Here is a 15,598-nt window from a genome sequence, read left to right on the forward strand (position 1 = left end):
TTTCTGTTGGTACCAAGAAATGGCGGCCAGATAACATTTCAGGGAAGACAGATATTGCTTAGCAAGTGACCCAAGGAAATAATGAAGTATGGGAGTAGGGTTGGCCAGAGGGAGCACTGTTGGTGCCAGTGTTTGCTGCTGACTTGAAAATATAGGGTCCTTCACAGGGGGTGCTGGTTGAGAAGCTGATAAAGAGAGAAAGAACCTTTCCCACTTATAAGCATATGACCACTTCGTTGTAGGCTTATGGGTGGCAGCAATGATGCCTTCTATTGACTGGAAGATAATGCTTCGAGTCGTGACCTCCATGCCATGAGACCCAAGGTGAGGATGTCTGGGTGAGACACCTGACTGGTCTGGCATATTAGAAGATCATATCTACAGTAGAAGTGGTGAAAGTCACCCCTAGAGGCTTGTATCAGTGGGGTGAACCATGGTTGCCTGGGCCAACAGGATGTGAGGATAATAGAATCATAGAATCAAAGAGTTGGAAGAGACCTCATGGGCCATCCAGTTCAACCCCCTGCCAAGAAGCAGGAATATTGCATTCTGCCTCTGTTTAAAAGCTTCCAAAGAAGGAGCCTCCACCACACTCCGGGGCAGAGAGTTCCACTGCTGAACGTCTCTCAAAGTCAGGAAGTTCTTCCTCATGTTCAGATGGAATCTCCTTTCTTGTAGTTTGAAGCCATTGTTCCGCATACTAGTCTCCAGGGCAGCAGAAAACAAGCTTGCTCCCTCCTCCCTGTGGCTTCCTCTCGCATATTTATACATGGCTAACATATCTCCTCTCAGTCTTCTCTTCTTCAGGCTAAACATGTCCAGCTCCTTAAGCCGCTCCTCATAGGGCTTGTTCTCCAGACCCTTGATCATTTTAGTCACCCTCCTCTGGACACATTCCAGCTTGTCAATATCTCTCTTGAACTGTGGTGCTCAGAATTGGACACAATATTCCAGGTGTGGTCTAACCAAAGCGGAATAGAGGGGTAGCATGACTACTCTAGATCTAGACACTATGCTCCTATTGATGCAGGCCAAAATCCCATTGACTTTTTTTGCCGCCACATCACATTGTTGGCTCATGTTTAACTTGTTTTCCACAATGACTCCCAAGATCTTTTTCACACGTACTGTTCTTGAGCCAGGCATTGTCCCCCATTCTGTATCTTTGCATTTGGTTTTTTCTGCCTAAGTGGAGTATCTTGCATTTGTCACTGTTGAACTTCATCTTGGGTGAGCACCGTCTGGGTTCGTCTGCTTAACCAATTACAGATCCACCTAACCGTAGTTTTTGCCTAGCCCACATTGGAGTAATTTGTTTGCCAGAAGTTCATGGGGGACCTTGTTGAAGGCCTTATTGAAATCCAGGGACGCTACATCCACGGCATTCCCCGCATCTACCCAGCTTGTAACTCTATCGAAAAAAGAGATCAGATTAGTCTGGCATGACTTGTTTTTGATAAATCCATGTTGACTATTAGCGATGACCGCATTTGTTTCTAAGTGTTTGCAGACCACTTCCTTAACAATCTTTTCCAGAATCTTGCCTGGTATCGACGTGAGGTTGACCGGACGGTAATTGTTTGGGTCATCCTTTTTTCCTTTCTTGAAGACTGAGACCACATTGGCCCGCCTCCAATCTGTTGGAACTTCTCCCATTCTCCAAGAACTCTCAAAGACGGTTCGGAAATGACTTTTGCTAGTTCTTTATGGTTATGGTCCGGAAATGACTTATGCTAGTTCTTTCAATACTCTTGGGTGTAGTTGATCTGGCCCTGGAGACTTGAACTCATTTAGAGCGACCAGGTATTTCTGGATTACTTGTTTCCCAATTTGGGGTTGGATGTCCTCTAATCCCTCACCCATTCCATCTTGCTGAGGTTGAAGATGACTTTCTTTTTGTGAGAAGACCGAGGCAAAGAAGGCATTAATTAGTTCTGCCTTTCCCCTATCCCCTGTCAGCATTGCCCCATCTTCTCCTCGTACAGGCCCTATCACCTCCTTGTTTTTCCTTTTTCTACTGACATAAGAAAAGAAGCCCTTTTTATTGTTTTTAATGCTCCTGGCAAGCCTGAGTTCGTTTTGTGCTTTAGCCTTGCGGACCTTTTCCCTACAGGTGTTGGCTATTTGTTTGAATTCTTCTTTGGTGATTTCTCCCCTTTTCCACTTCTTGTGCATGTCTTTTTTGTGTCTTAGCACAGTTAGAAGTTCTTTGGACATCCATTCTGGCTTCTTTGCACTTGTCCTATTTTTTCTCTTTGTTGGCACGGTTTGCACTTGCGCCTTGAGTATTTCACTCTTGAAAAATTCCCATCCATCTGTAACTCCCTTTTCTTTTAGTATCTATGTCTACGGAATGCTGCTCAGTGTTTCCTTCATTTTTCGGAAATCAGCTCTCCTAAAGTCCAAAATGCGGGTTTGACTTGTCTTAGTTTCGGCTTTCCTTTGTACCTCAAATTGCAGGAGCACATGGTCACTTGCCCCTAAGGATCCAATCACTTCAACCGCATCGATCAGGTCCTCCGCATTTGTTAGGATGAGATCAAGAGTAGCCAACCCCCTTGTTGCCTCTTCTACCTTCTGGACCATGAAATTGTCTGCAAGGCAATCAAGGAATTTGTTGGACCTTGTACTCTTGGCTGAGTTTGTTTTCCAGCAAATATTGGGATAGTTGAAATCGCCCATGACTACTACATCTCTTTGCTGTGCCTGTTTGGACAACTGTTGGCAGAAGACTTCATCAAGTTCTTCCTCCTGGCTTGGAGGTCTGTAGTAGATGCCTACAACGACATCTTTTTGAGTCCCAGTTCCCTTGATTCTTATCCAGATGCTTTCAAGCTGGTTTCCCGGATTGCTGTCTTGCATCTCTTCTGCAGCATAACAGTTTTTGACATATAAAGGTACTCTGCCTCCTCTCCCCTTTGTTCGGTTTCTGTGAAAGAGGTTATAGCCCTCCATGTCTACATTCCAGTGATAGGAGTTATCCCACCAGGTTTCAGTGATGCCTATGATATATTTGTGGTGTTGTGCTAAAAGTTGGAACAAAAGTCTGCTTTGTTCGTAAGGATCATTGCCAATACGCATGGAATCAATGGCGTGGGGGAGGAGCATAGAGGAGACCCGGATACCATGTTAACAGGAAAGCATAGCCAAGACAATTCTGATTATGTCTTGATGGGTGACACACACAAAAAAGGAGACATTGTGTATTGAACGGGGAAGTGAAGAGATCTACTTGTGGTGTCCCCTATTGGCAGAAGATGAGAAGGCCCTTTTGTGGATGTAACTGCCATTGGTGAATGGAGGTGGTAGCACTGCTGAGTGCATCCGCGTGGATGTTGTTTGATTCAGGAAGGTGAATTCCTCATGGAATTCACCATGACCAAACCTTGAGCAAACTGAGGAAGTGAGTGCCTCCCTGCTTGTTGATGTAAAAACTGTTGAAGTGGTTTGCAATTTATAATTTAGATTTCAAAGTATGTATGTATGTTTAAAATGCAGTAGCTATGTGCCGAGTGTATTCCTGTGTGGAAAGCGTTAACTCAACCATGGAGGGAACGGCATTCCTAGAGAGGTCATAAATCAAGTGTATAGAACAAATGGATGCAGCTGGAATGCAGTTCGTGTGTTTGCAATGTTACAATCGGACGGGAAGGAAGCAAAGCAAGTTTATGATGTGCTGAGTGTTAAGTAACTTCTAATGTATATAGCTGTAAATATAGTAGTTGTGATCAATCTGTTCCAGCCTTGCTGTGCGGCCGATACCACTGACAAAACAGCTGTTGTGTTGTCTGTCAATAGGCTGATGATGTGGACTGTTAGCGAGGCCTTGAATTCTTGGAGCACCTTCTTTCTGGATTGCAAAGAGCTCCAGGTAGTTGATGCAGCACTGACTCTCTTCCAGTGATCAGCATCCATGGAACTGGGAGGCACTGGTGATTACCGTGTGTGAAAATAGCCAATGGGGAAATGACATGCCCCTACAGACATTGGATTGATGGGCCCACCAGTTGAGGGATGGAAGGAGCAAAAGAGTCAACATAGTTCATGTTGTAGTTCAGCGTGTTGCTCGAGTTGCTACTCCTAGTAGCAGGGAGAATGGGTCTACTTTGGAGTCGGTGGGAGAACAGCAGCGTCAGCACATTAGGGAAATCATTATGGCTCCAAGCGATACTGATACGTTTCCACGCTTCTACAATTGTGAGATGGGGGATGGGGAAGTGAGCAGAGGTGTAAAGAGGGCTGCTTGTGAGCCAGAGTCTGAGGGGGAATTACAAAGGAAGTGTATTCGGGAAATACTTTGTGCACCAACAGAGGATGAAGATTTCCTTGGGTTTGAAAGGAGTTCTGGGTCTGGGAGTGATATGGAAGAAGAGGAGGAGTTAGATTGGACCCGTGTGCAACACATAAGGGATATCTGTAACCAACCCACCTCTAGTGAGGAATTTGAGGGGTTCACTGGGGATTGGCAGCCAGGGGACTCTTGGCAGGATCTGAACCCTGATAATCGTTGGCAGAGGTGGAGGGATGGGCATTCAGCTGCAGGTTTGGGAGCAGCTGAGAGTGATGACGAGAGGGTGGGGAGCTCATCAAGCTCTGAGGAAGAACTTTGAGATAAAAGTGGGTTCAGTTTGGACTATATTTCGCAGAAGGCAAAGTGTCTTCATGGGACATAATTCTTTGTACTGCCAACTTTCCACTTGGGTCCTGGGCTTTAGCTTCGTGTGTTCCTGTACTCCTGCTTCCTCGGTGACTCCAGCGATCCAGTCTTGCTTCCCAACGGATTGACCACGGACCGGTTTGACTTTGCTTTTGGACTTCTGGACTTTGTATGCCAATACTTTTGTGACTGTAACAATTCTTAGTTTTGAAACCACGTTTTTCCAGCTTCAGAGACTGTGTTTTTGTACTATTTTGACTTTCAAGCAATTTGCTTCATCTTTTGTTTAATCCGGATTATTAGGCAGCGCTATAATCCGGATTATATTTTTGTTACTCCTATCGACTTATTTTTGGTGCCAAATTGCTCCAGTGGGCCTTAGCACTGATGTTAAGTGCTTTGTAGGTCCTTTTATTTGCAATAAAGCTGTGTTTGAACCTTTATTCTGTGTCTGGTGTTGTTTAAGGCTTCTGGGTCCTGACAGTTCATGTGTTGTCACAGAGGAGTGGCCTGCTAATAAAAGCTGATGGTGGCTGTGGCCTAGTCCTGGCTCTGATGGCAGCAGAAATGTATTGAAAGGGTATGTTGGGCCTCTCAACCTTGCTGTTGGGATTCTGTAGGTGGAAAACCGTATCAATGTGCTGTTTGCCTCATCTTATTATGTTCTTACTGAAAGTCTGTGTCAGGATGGAAGAGGCAAGATTTATGTATAGGCAGGTTTTCAATTACTGTCCTCACCATATGGAGAGTCCAGAGGAACGTAGCCATGCACTTCATCGGAGAGACACTGCAGATGCAAACAGGTGGTCAGGTGAGTCAGAGGTATGTTTTGCTAGATCTTTCTGGAGCCGTGGAAGACCTCAAACTTGTTTTGTGAAGGTACAGACCATCTGCTGATCCTCTGTTAGCAAATGATCAAATGATCCTGTTCCAAAGAAAATCCTGGTACGCCCCCATGTATGCCTCATAGTGGGGCTTATCTGGCAAAAGGTTTTGCAGAGAAGTAGACCTTGCAGCCTATAGCATCAAGCTTCTATCTTTTGTCAGAAGGAGGGGAGTGCATCCTTTGGGAGGGTCAGGATTGTGAAAAGTCAACTATGATTGAGTTGGGCTTTGGAGTCTTCATCAGCCATTCTGCTGAAGAAAATTCTACCTTGTAAAGGTTATGTATTCATCTTGAGGTGAGTGACACTGATGATGGAACCCTTATTGATCTGAGAACCCTTATTGATCTGTAACAAGAAAGGCAATAATGGGAGCACTGTTGGTGCCAGTGTTTGCTGCTGACTTGAATATATATTGTCCTCCAAAGGGGGTGCTGGATGAGAAGCTAGTAATTTAAGTGCACAGGCCAACCGGATCTTTGGGGCTGAGAAGTTCTGAATCACTTCTGGAGATGAAACATCAATATCCTCTGCCGCTTCACTACTGGGATGTTCTGTAGCCAATGGCTCCGAGACCATGAATAGGGGGATCGTGCAGCAAGCAATGTTGATAGCTCAGTTTGTGGAAGAACATCCATGGACAGGGCTGACATGAGTCTGGAGGCAGAGGAATGAAAGTGCTCATTGGAATGAATGGGGCTAGGAAGCTCTGAGTAGAAAGAGCTGTGTTGCTCATATAAGGGTGGCAAGACCCTGATAAGGCTCCTTCAAGTGGCAAGTGGCTGACATATGACATATGTACTCAGATAAGGTTGCTGAGCCCATAAAATGAATCTCCGCAAGGAGAGTTCTGCCCAGGAAGAAAGATATGCTGAGTTGAGTGAGTTTTCCTGGAAACATGTGAGGTCACCTCCAAGGTAGAGTAGGGAGAATCCTGTTGCATCGAGCCCTGGGACTGCGACCCGTGGTGATGCAGCCCTGTCTCTTCCATAATCTCTGGGAGGTGGCGTCCCTCTGCTGGGTAAACTTGTGTGCCATTATGCGCCCTCACCTCTGATTCATAGGGCATTTGGATGGCAGTCTCATTCAGAGCATAGTCCGAATCAGGCACCGAAGAAAAAGATGGGGTACTCGTGCACTCAGTGGCATATTAGGCAGAGGTGAGGCCAATTGCCATGTTGAGGCCAGCTGGGGCAGAGTGCTCACCCCCTGCTGGGAAGTAGTTTTGCTCACCCTCCTCCTCAGCTTCTTCCTTTTCACCTTTTGCATCATTGAGAGGGCTATGGGTGTGTAGGGAGAAGCATGGGCAGTCTGACCTGTCATGCGCCTGCATACAAGACCCGTATGTGCCATTTCACAGAGATCACAAAGAAGAAGTCACAATATGGCCAATGTGGTCCCAATCTTCAAGAAGGGAAAAAAGGATGATCCAAACAATTACCGTCCAGTCAGCCTCACGAAAAGTCAACATGGATTTATCAAAAACAAGTCATGCCAGACTAATCCGATCTTTTTTCGATAGAGTTACAAGCTGGGTAGATGTGGGGAATAACAACAACAACAACAACAACAACAATAATACTTTATTATTATTATTATTATTATTATTATTATTATTTTCTGTTTATGAGTTTTATTTTGTTGTTGTTTTTTGCTGATGTATTGTGGGCTCGGCCTCATGTAAGCTGCATCAAGTCCCTTGGGGGAGATGGTAGCGGGGTACCATCTCCGCTACCATCTCCCCAAGGGACTCGGTGCGGCTTACATGAGGCCGAGCCCACAATACATTAGCAAAAAACAACAACAAAATAAAACTCATAAACAGAAAATAAGCAGAAAACATCAACAATAGCACAACAACGTTTAAAAAACCTATGGCTGGGCCAAATGTAATAGTTAAAAATTTAAAAATAGTGCTGAGCATGACCAGGTGAAATATAACTAGGATAGAATTTTTGGAGAAAAATCGGGCGTGCAGACAATCCTAGATCACTAATAAAGTGCATTTAGGGACATATTGCTGGGAGTTTCCTTATTCTGGGAAGGCACACTGGAACAACCACGTTTTCAGGCTCCTCCTAAAAACTGCCAGAGCTGGGGCATGCCTGATGTCCTTGGGGAGTGAGTTCCAGAGTCTGGGGGGGGGGGGGGGGGAGGGGCACCACCGAGAGAGCCCTCTCCCTCATACACACCAATTGTGCCTGCGATGGAGGTGGGAGCGCGAGCAGGACCTCTCCAGATGATAGAAGAGATCATGTGGGTTCGTACACAGAAATGCGGTCATGCAGGTAGGCGGGTCCCAAACCGTGTGGAATGCCGTGGATGTAGCGTACCTGGATTTCAGTAAGGCCTTTGACAAGGTCCCCCATGACCTTCTAGCAAACAAACTAGTCCAATGTGGGCTAGGCAAAGCTACAGTGAGGTGGATCTGTAATTGGTTAAATGGATGAACCCAGAGGGTGCTCACCAATGCGTCCTCTTCATCTTGGAAAGACGTGACGAGCGGAGTGCCACAGGGTTCCGTCCTGGGCCCGGTCCTGTTCAACATCTTTATTAATGACTTAGATGAAGGGCTAGAAGGCATGATCATCAAGTTTCAGATGACACCAAATAGGGACGGATAGCCAATACTCCAGAGGACAGGAGCAGGATTCAAAACAATCTTGACAGATTAGAGAGATGGGCCAAAACTAACAAAATGAAGTTCAACAGGAACAAATGCAAGATACTCCACTTAGGCAGGAAAACGAAATGCAAAGGTACAGAATGGGGGATACTTGGCTCGAGAGCAGTATGTGAGAAAAAAATCCTGGAGTCCTCGTGGACAACAAGTTAAAAATGAGCCAACAGTGTGATGTGGAGGCAAAAAAGCCAATGGGATTTTGGCCTGCATCAACAGGAGCACAGTGTCTAGCTCTAGGGAAGTCATGCTACCCCTCTATTCCACTTTGGTTAGACCACACCTGGAATATTGTGTCCAATTCTGGGCACCACAATTCAAGAGAGATATTGACAAGCTGGAATGTGTCCAGAGGAGGGTGACTAAAATGATCAAGGGTCTGGAGAATAAGCCCTTTGAAGAATGGCTTAAGGAGCTGGGCATGTTTAGCCTGAAGAAGAGGAGATATGATAGCCATGTATAAATATGTGAGAGGAAGCCACAGGGAGGAGGGAGCAAGCCTGTTTTCTGCTTCCCTGGAGACTAGGACGCAGAACAATGGCTTCAAACTACAAGAAAGGAGATTCCATCTGAACATGAGGAAGAACTTCCTGACTGTGGGAGCCGTTAAGCACTGGAACTCTTTGCCCCGGAGTGTGGTGGAGGCTCCTTCTTTGGAAGCTTTTAAACAGAGGCTGGATGGCCATCTGTCAGGGGTGCTTTGAATGCAATATTCCTGCTTCCTGGCAGGGGGTTGGACTGGATGGCCCATGAGGTCTCTTCCAACTCTAGTGTAAGGGATACTGGGAGCTGACTTCCATCAACACCTAGAAGGCCACATATACTTTACCTTTCCCGTATTTTAAGGACAACAGAACTGTATCATATGAGTCAGCATGGTGTAGTGTTTTGAGCATTGGGCTACAATTCTGGAGACCATGGTTTGATTCCCTGCTCAGCCATGATTTCCATGGCTACTGAGTAATCTTAGGTGAGATGTACACTTTCAGCCCAAAAAGAAACTTGTGATAGGTTCACTTTAGGATCACCATGAGTCAGGAATGACTTGAAGGCAACAGCAGCAGCAATATAACATTTTAAAGCACACATTAACTAGATTTTTCCCCATTTGATGTTAAATAATTCAAGCCAATTCTTGTTTTTAAAATAACCCCCCAAAGCTATCATCAAATCATTAAAAATTTCACTACTTCTAACAGATATATGATATTATTTTTGTGTTGTTCTTTTAAGGGTACACATCAACAGAAATAATTTGTAAGTGTCATGATAACTGAAGTGCCTTACCTTTTGGCCCCTGTGACTCATCATCACTGTCTGAATCATTGCTCACTATATGTCGCAGTCTGATATTTTCTGTAAGTAAACATGATAAAAATCTTTAATATCTTAAATAGTCAAATAGGAATAGAAACACAATAGCAATTACAAAAGATCTTGAAGTTGGAGGCATGGCGAGAAATTCCTTCTCCAATGTAGGAACTCTCCATACATCTTGATTACAGGAAATACTAAGTACATATTTCTTAAAGAAGCATAGCAGCCATACAAAGTGATGGAAATGAGCAGGACCAGTTCATATGTACACTTTGCACAAGTGTTTGATGTGTAGAGGGACTTGTATCTATACAACTGTCTTAATGGAAGCAACAGTAATGTCATATATAAAGAATAGCAAAATTAGGTTCAGATCATTCATAATTTTACTCTGTTCTCATTAGAATAAAAATTAGTCATGTGAAATGCAAAAAGCAGATGAAGTTAGAAAACTACATTACATGCTGACCTGTGCCAAAACACAATGTAGAGACTGATAAGTATTCTCCCTGTCTCATTCTCTCCTTTGAATATTTACTTTATTTACATTAACCATTTAAAATATTTACATTATTTTTCTCAAAACCATTTTTTAAAAAATAGTAACTTTTCTTTAATCCCTTGATTTGATTCAGAAGATCGTATTGTAGGGCAACTAGAATTTAGGTTAGTGTTGGTCTCGCGTGACTTCAGATGCTCTCTATACTTCCTTCTCCTACTGTACCACCCCCACAAAAAAAGAAATCAAAAATAGGGTTGTTGTAGGTTTTCTGGGCTATAATCAAAAATATTTTACTCCCAATGACTTCGAGAAGTTCATGTTGTTATAATATGTTCACCCTGATTTGCACTTTGCTAGGTTGTTACCTAGAATCATAGAATCATAGATTTGGAAGAGACCTCAAGGGCCAAGAAGCAGGACAAACATGTTCAAAACACCCCCAACAGATGGCCATCCAGCCTCATAGAAGGAGCCTCCACCACACTTCGAGGTAGAGAGTTCCACTGCTGAACAGCTTTCACAGTCAGAAAGTTCTTCCTAATGTTCAGGTGGAATGTCCTTTCCTGTAGTTTCAAGCCATTGCTCTGCATCCTAGTCTCCAGGGCAGCAGAAAACAAGCTTGTTCCCTTCTCCCTGTGACTTCCTCTCACATATTTATACATGGCTATCATATCATGGTGCCCAGAATTACATACAGTATTCCAGGTGTGGTCTAACCAAGGCAGAATAGAGGGGTACCATGACTTCCCTGGATCTAGACACTATACTCCTTTTTAAACTGCAGCAACACATTATTGTCTCATGTTTAACTTGTTGTCCACGGGGACCCCAAGATCTTTTACACACCTACTCCTCTCAAGCCACGCACCCCACATTCTGTATCTTTGCATTTCGTTTTTTCTGCCTAAGTGGAGTATCTGGCATTTGTCACTGTTGAAGTTCATTTTGTTAGTTTTGGCCTATCTCTCTCATCTTTTCAGATTGTTTTGAATTCTGCTCCTGTCTTCTGGAGTATTGGCTATCCCTCCCAATTTGGTGTCGTCTGCAAACTTGATGATCATGCCTTCTAATCCTTCATCTAAGTCATTAATAAAGATATTGAACACGACCGGGCCCAGGACAAAACTCTGCGGCACTCTGCTCATCACTTCTTTCTAGGATGAAGAGGAAGCATTGGTGAGCACCCTCTGGGTTCGTTCATTTAACAAATTACAGATCCACCTAACCGTAGTTTTGCCTAGCCCACATTGGACTAATTTGTTTGTCAGAAGGTCATGGGGGACTTTGTCGAATGCCTTACTAAAATCCAGGTACTCTACATCTACAGCATTCTCTACATCTACCCAGCTTGTAACTCTTTCGAAAAATGAGATCAGATAAGTCTGGCATGACTTGTTTTTTTTATAAATCTGTGTTGACTATTAGTGATGACCGCATTTGTTTCTAAGTGTTTGCAGACCACTTCCTTCACGATCTTTTCCAGAATTTTCCCTGTCAACATTTCCCCATCTTCTCCTTGCAGAGGCCCTATTGCCTCCTTGTTCTTCCTTTTTCTACCGATGTAAGCAAAGAAGCCCTTTTCTTAATGTCCCTGGCAAGCCTGAGCTGATTTTGTGCTTTAACCTTGTGAACCTTCTTCCTACAGGAGTTTAAGACTGGATTTGAAAGAATACAGGTAATTTCTTCAATTCAAAAGTGCTATCAGTGTGAAAAAGCTGCTATTCCACCTAGCTACTTCCCCACTCCTATGCTTTGCTGAATCTCTTCAAGCACATGTTAGGACCACATCAAGGCCCTATTGTACCTTGCCTTGGTAATGTGGCTACCCCCACAAAACCACTCTCTTATGGCTGGTTTCCACATTATTATTGTAATATAACAAAATATTTTCACATCTAGGTAGACTGCATCTTACAGGTCCTTTGGATCTTTACAAAGACCACCAAATACAGGAAGGAATGCATGCAATATGGAATACCAGCATGACAGACCCAACCATGAAAAATGGATTTGCAGGAGAAACCATACCATCAAGTTAACAACGATGCTGAAGCAAGAGAAGGAAACAAAAATCCAGAGACATTCTGCTGATCCTTTGCACATCAGCACTGCCTTTAAAAGGGGTATTACAATGTATTTACACAAGGATAATAATAATAATAATAATAATAATAATAATAATAATACTTTATTTATACCCCGCCACCATCTCCCCAAGGGGACTTGGGACGGCTTACATGAGACCAAGCCCAACAACACATCACAAAAAACAAAACAGCAAGCAAATAAAGCAGTACAATTAATATAGCACACATATAAACAATAACACAGAATTTAAAACCTTATGGCTGGGCCAGATGTAATAAATTAATTTTTTTAAAATAAACACTGGGCGTGAACAGAGGTAGGTCCCAAACACTTCAGGGCTTTGTAGGTAAGAACCTGCACCGAATGAGGCCAGTCAAATTAGAGGGGCTGGTAGAGATAAATGGCTGACTTATAAAGAGATAATAAAGGGCACCCCCAGCAATCCACACCTAAAATCTCAGGAAGAACTAAAAAAATATGATCCAACACTCTCCTGGTTTCAGTATCACCAGATAAAAGAAAGTTATAATGTAGATAAGAAAACTGGTTTTGAAACAGAAACCCCTTTTTGGGAGGGAATCATAAATTCGGAAGGAAAGCACATACGGAAAATATACCAAGTGTTATCGAGGTGGGAAACAGAAAAAGAACAAGTTAAAGAAAACATGGTGAAGTGGGCAAAAGATCTATGCCGTCCAATCAACCTTAGGGAATGGGAGAAGATTTGGTCAGAGAGATTAAAATGTACATACTCTAATGACTATAAGGAGAATTGGTATAAACTGTTTTTTAGATGGTATCTGACCCCGGAACAACTAGCCAAGTTCAGCAAAGGGAAATTGGAGGCAAAATGTTGGAAATGTAAAAGAAATATTGGCACCTTTTTTCATATGTGGTGGGGATGCAAAAAGGTGAAAACCTTTTGGCAAAAGGTCCACGGAGAAACAGAGATCTTGAAAAAGAAATTCCTATTAAAACCCGAATACTATCTTTTAGGAATAATGGATGAGGATTTAGACCCAGACAGTAATGAAAGCAAGATTCTTTTTCACCTTTCTACAGCGGCCAGAATCCAACTGGCCAGACAATGGAAATCCAGAGAAGCTCCTACAAAAGAACAATGGTTGTTAAAAGCTTATGATGTGATGAACATGGACCTACTAACTCAGAGACTAAGAGTCCATGGAAATAAAAAGAAGAGCACAGACTGGAGTAACTTTATGGAATACATTGATGAGAAGAATAAGAATATTTGAAGATGTAATGAGGCTATAACTAGTAAAGGATGAGAGCTGATGTTTTACCAGTCAATATTTGTGGTATATGAGAAATGATTACCTGCCTGTTCAACCTGGAAGTCATTGTATTTTATATTCCCCTCCCCATTTACCCTCCCCCTCTTCCCTTCACGGCCAACCCTACCTATAAACACTACCCACTCCTCCTTACCCGACCAACCCTACCATACCTTTCTCCCCCTCGCTCTTCCCACCACTATCTGATGTTTTTAAATGTGTATTGGAAAATTTTGCAATAAAGATAATTAAAAAAAAAAAAGAACCTGCACCTTGAATTGGGACCAGAAAATGAACGGCAGCCAATGGGGCTCCTTAAACAGGGGGGTTGATTTCATCCAATTTTAATATTTTGTTTACATTATCCGAACTTTCCTATTTCAATGTAATGGGAAACTTTGGATTAAAACAAAACAGGACTGAAGTGCTAAAACTAGTGTATTAATAGGAAAAGCAGGGAAAGTACATTTGGTCCCAGAATTCATTACTACTTTCCTAAATTAGAATTTTAAAACACCAAAGAAATATTCAAAATTGGAACTACTTTCCAGCCACCTAAAAAGCCCCACATTGGCTTATTGTAAAAGATGTCACTCCATATGTGAGTAAAAATAGATCAAAGGCACGAGTCTTTGCTCTAGGATAATTGCCCACATTATAATTCCCAAAAACTTACAGCAACCCAGTGATTTTGGCCATGAAAGCCTTCGACAACACAAGGATACAAAAAGTTGGGGATCAGCTCATCAGTGAGCAAAGCGTGAAGTGCCGTGTGTTAAGAAAAAATTAAGATCTGAAGAGGTCAAAGATGACGAGTCCAATCAGAAAAATCACAAAGGGTTTATTTACAATAATAATCAATAATTGCATTTCTTAACAGTTAAATAGCTGGTCTGAGCTACTCTAACACCCATCTCTTCTAAGGTCTCAAAGAGGGGACGGACGGACACACCAATTACTACATCTCTCTGACTCACACTCCGAGAGAGATCTCAAAGCACACAGCACATACTCAAATGTAAGAAACAGAAGTCAAATGTAAAGACTTGCAGTAGAAAAGTATCAATTCTACACAATCAATCAGAATGAGAGCAAAAACAGAGAGGAGAGAAGAAATAGATAATTCCCAACTGTCATACAGGAGACACGGGGGAAGGGATATCCTTGGTCTGTACTAAACTAATAGGCTTGGTTGATCTGGTTCGGAAGTTTCTAAAACCGGAATGAATTTGTATTTAAATTACTTTAAAAACAATTTCAAGCCATGCTTGAATACTGTGAGGAGTAATAACGAATTGAAACAATTTACCCATTTTTTGGAAGTATTTTCGTATGTCTGGTCAAGGTTTACAATCTCGCAGTTTCCCTGGCCCCCCTGGCGACAAGCGGTGATGTGGAAGGATGAGGTGGGTGTGGCCATGCCCCCAGTGGCCGTCAAGAAGAGCTGGGCGTAGCCACGCCCACCTCATTCCCCTGCCATCTATCGCCCTATGCAGTCACACAAGGAAGGGAAACTGCAAGATTACTTTTAAAATCTTGCAATTTCCCTTCTCTGTGTGACTGCAAAGGGCGACGGATGGCAGGGGAATGAGGTGGGCGTGGCTATGGCCAGCTATTCTTGATGGCCACTGGGGGCGTGGCCTTCAGGAAGAGCTGGGTGCGACCACGCCCACCTCCTCCCTCTGCCATCCATCGCCCTTTGCAGTCACACAGAGAAGGGAAACTGCAAGATTACTTTTAAAATCTTGCAGTTTCCCTTCTCTGTGTGACTGCAAAGGGTGATGGATGGCAGGAGAATGAGGTGGGCGTGGCTACGCCCAGCTCTTCTTGACGGCCACTGGGGGCGTGGTCTTCAGGACTGGGCGCGGCCACGCCCACCTCCTCCCTCTGCCATCCATCGCCTATTGCTGTAACACAGAGAAGGGAAACTGTAAGATTACTTTTAAAATCTTGCAGTTTCTCTTCTCTGTGTGACTGCAAAGGGCCGATGGATGGCAGTGGGAGGAGGTGGGCGTGGCCACACCCAACTCTTCTTGATGGCCACTGGGGGAAACCGCATCGCCGCTTGTCCCCAGGGAGGCCAGGGAAACTGCGAGATTTTAAACTAACGGGGGAGGGGCACCTTCCATTAACAAAGTAAATGAAGCTATTCAGATTTTTGCTATTTTCGATCTT

At 43.5% G+C, this 15,598-nt stretch overlaps 1 protein-coding gene across 5 annotated transcripts in view; it reads right to left on the reverse strand.

The window, feature by feature from the left end:
- The window catches only part of PLA2G4A (phospholipase A2 group IVA), a 205,719-nt gene that overhangs the window by 63,832 nt on the left and 126,289 nt on the right, over positions 1-15,598 (reverse strand). For all 5 annotated transcript variants that reach the window (XM_060774522.2, XM_060774519.2, XM_060774518.2 and 2 more), the window contains one exon: positions 9,509-9,577. In XM_060774522.2, coding sequence (XP_060630505.1) covers positions 9,509-9,577 — 69 coding nt within the window. The remainder of the gene's footprint in view (positions 1-9,508; positions 9,578-15,598) is intronic.

This window comes from Anolis sagrei, chromosome 4 (genome assembly GCF_037176765.1).
Source record: "Anolis sagrei isolate rAnoSag1 chromosome 4, rAnoSag1.mat, whole genome shotgun sequence".
In the NCBI taxonomy this organism is placed as follows: Eukaryota; Metazoa; Chordata; class Lepidosauria; order Squamata; family Dactyloidae; genus Anolis; species Anolis sagrei.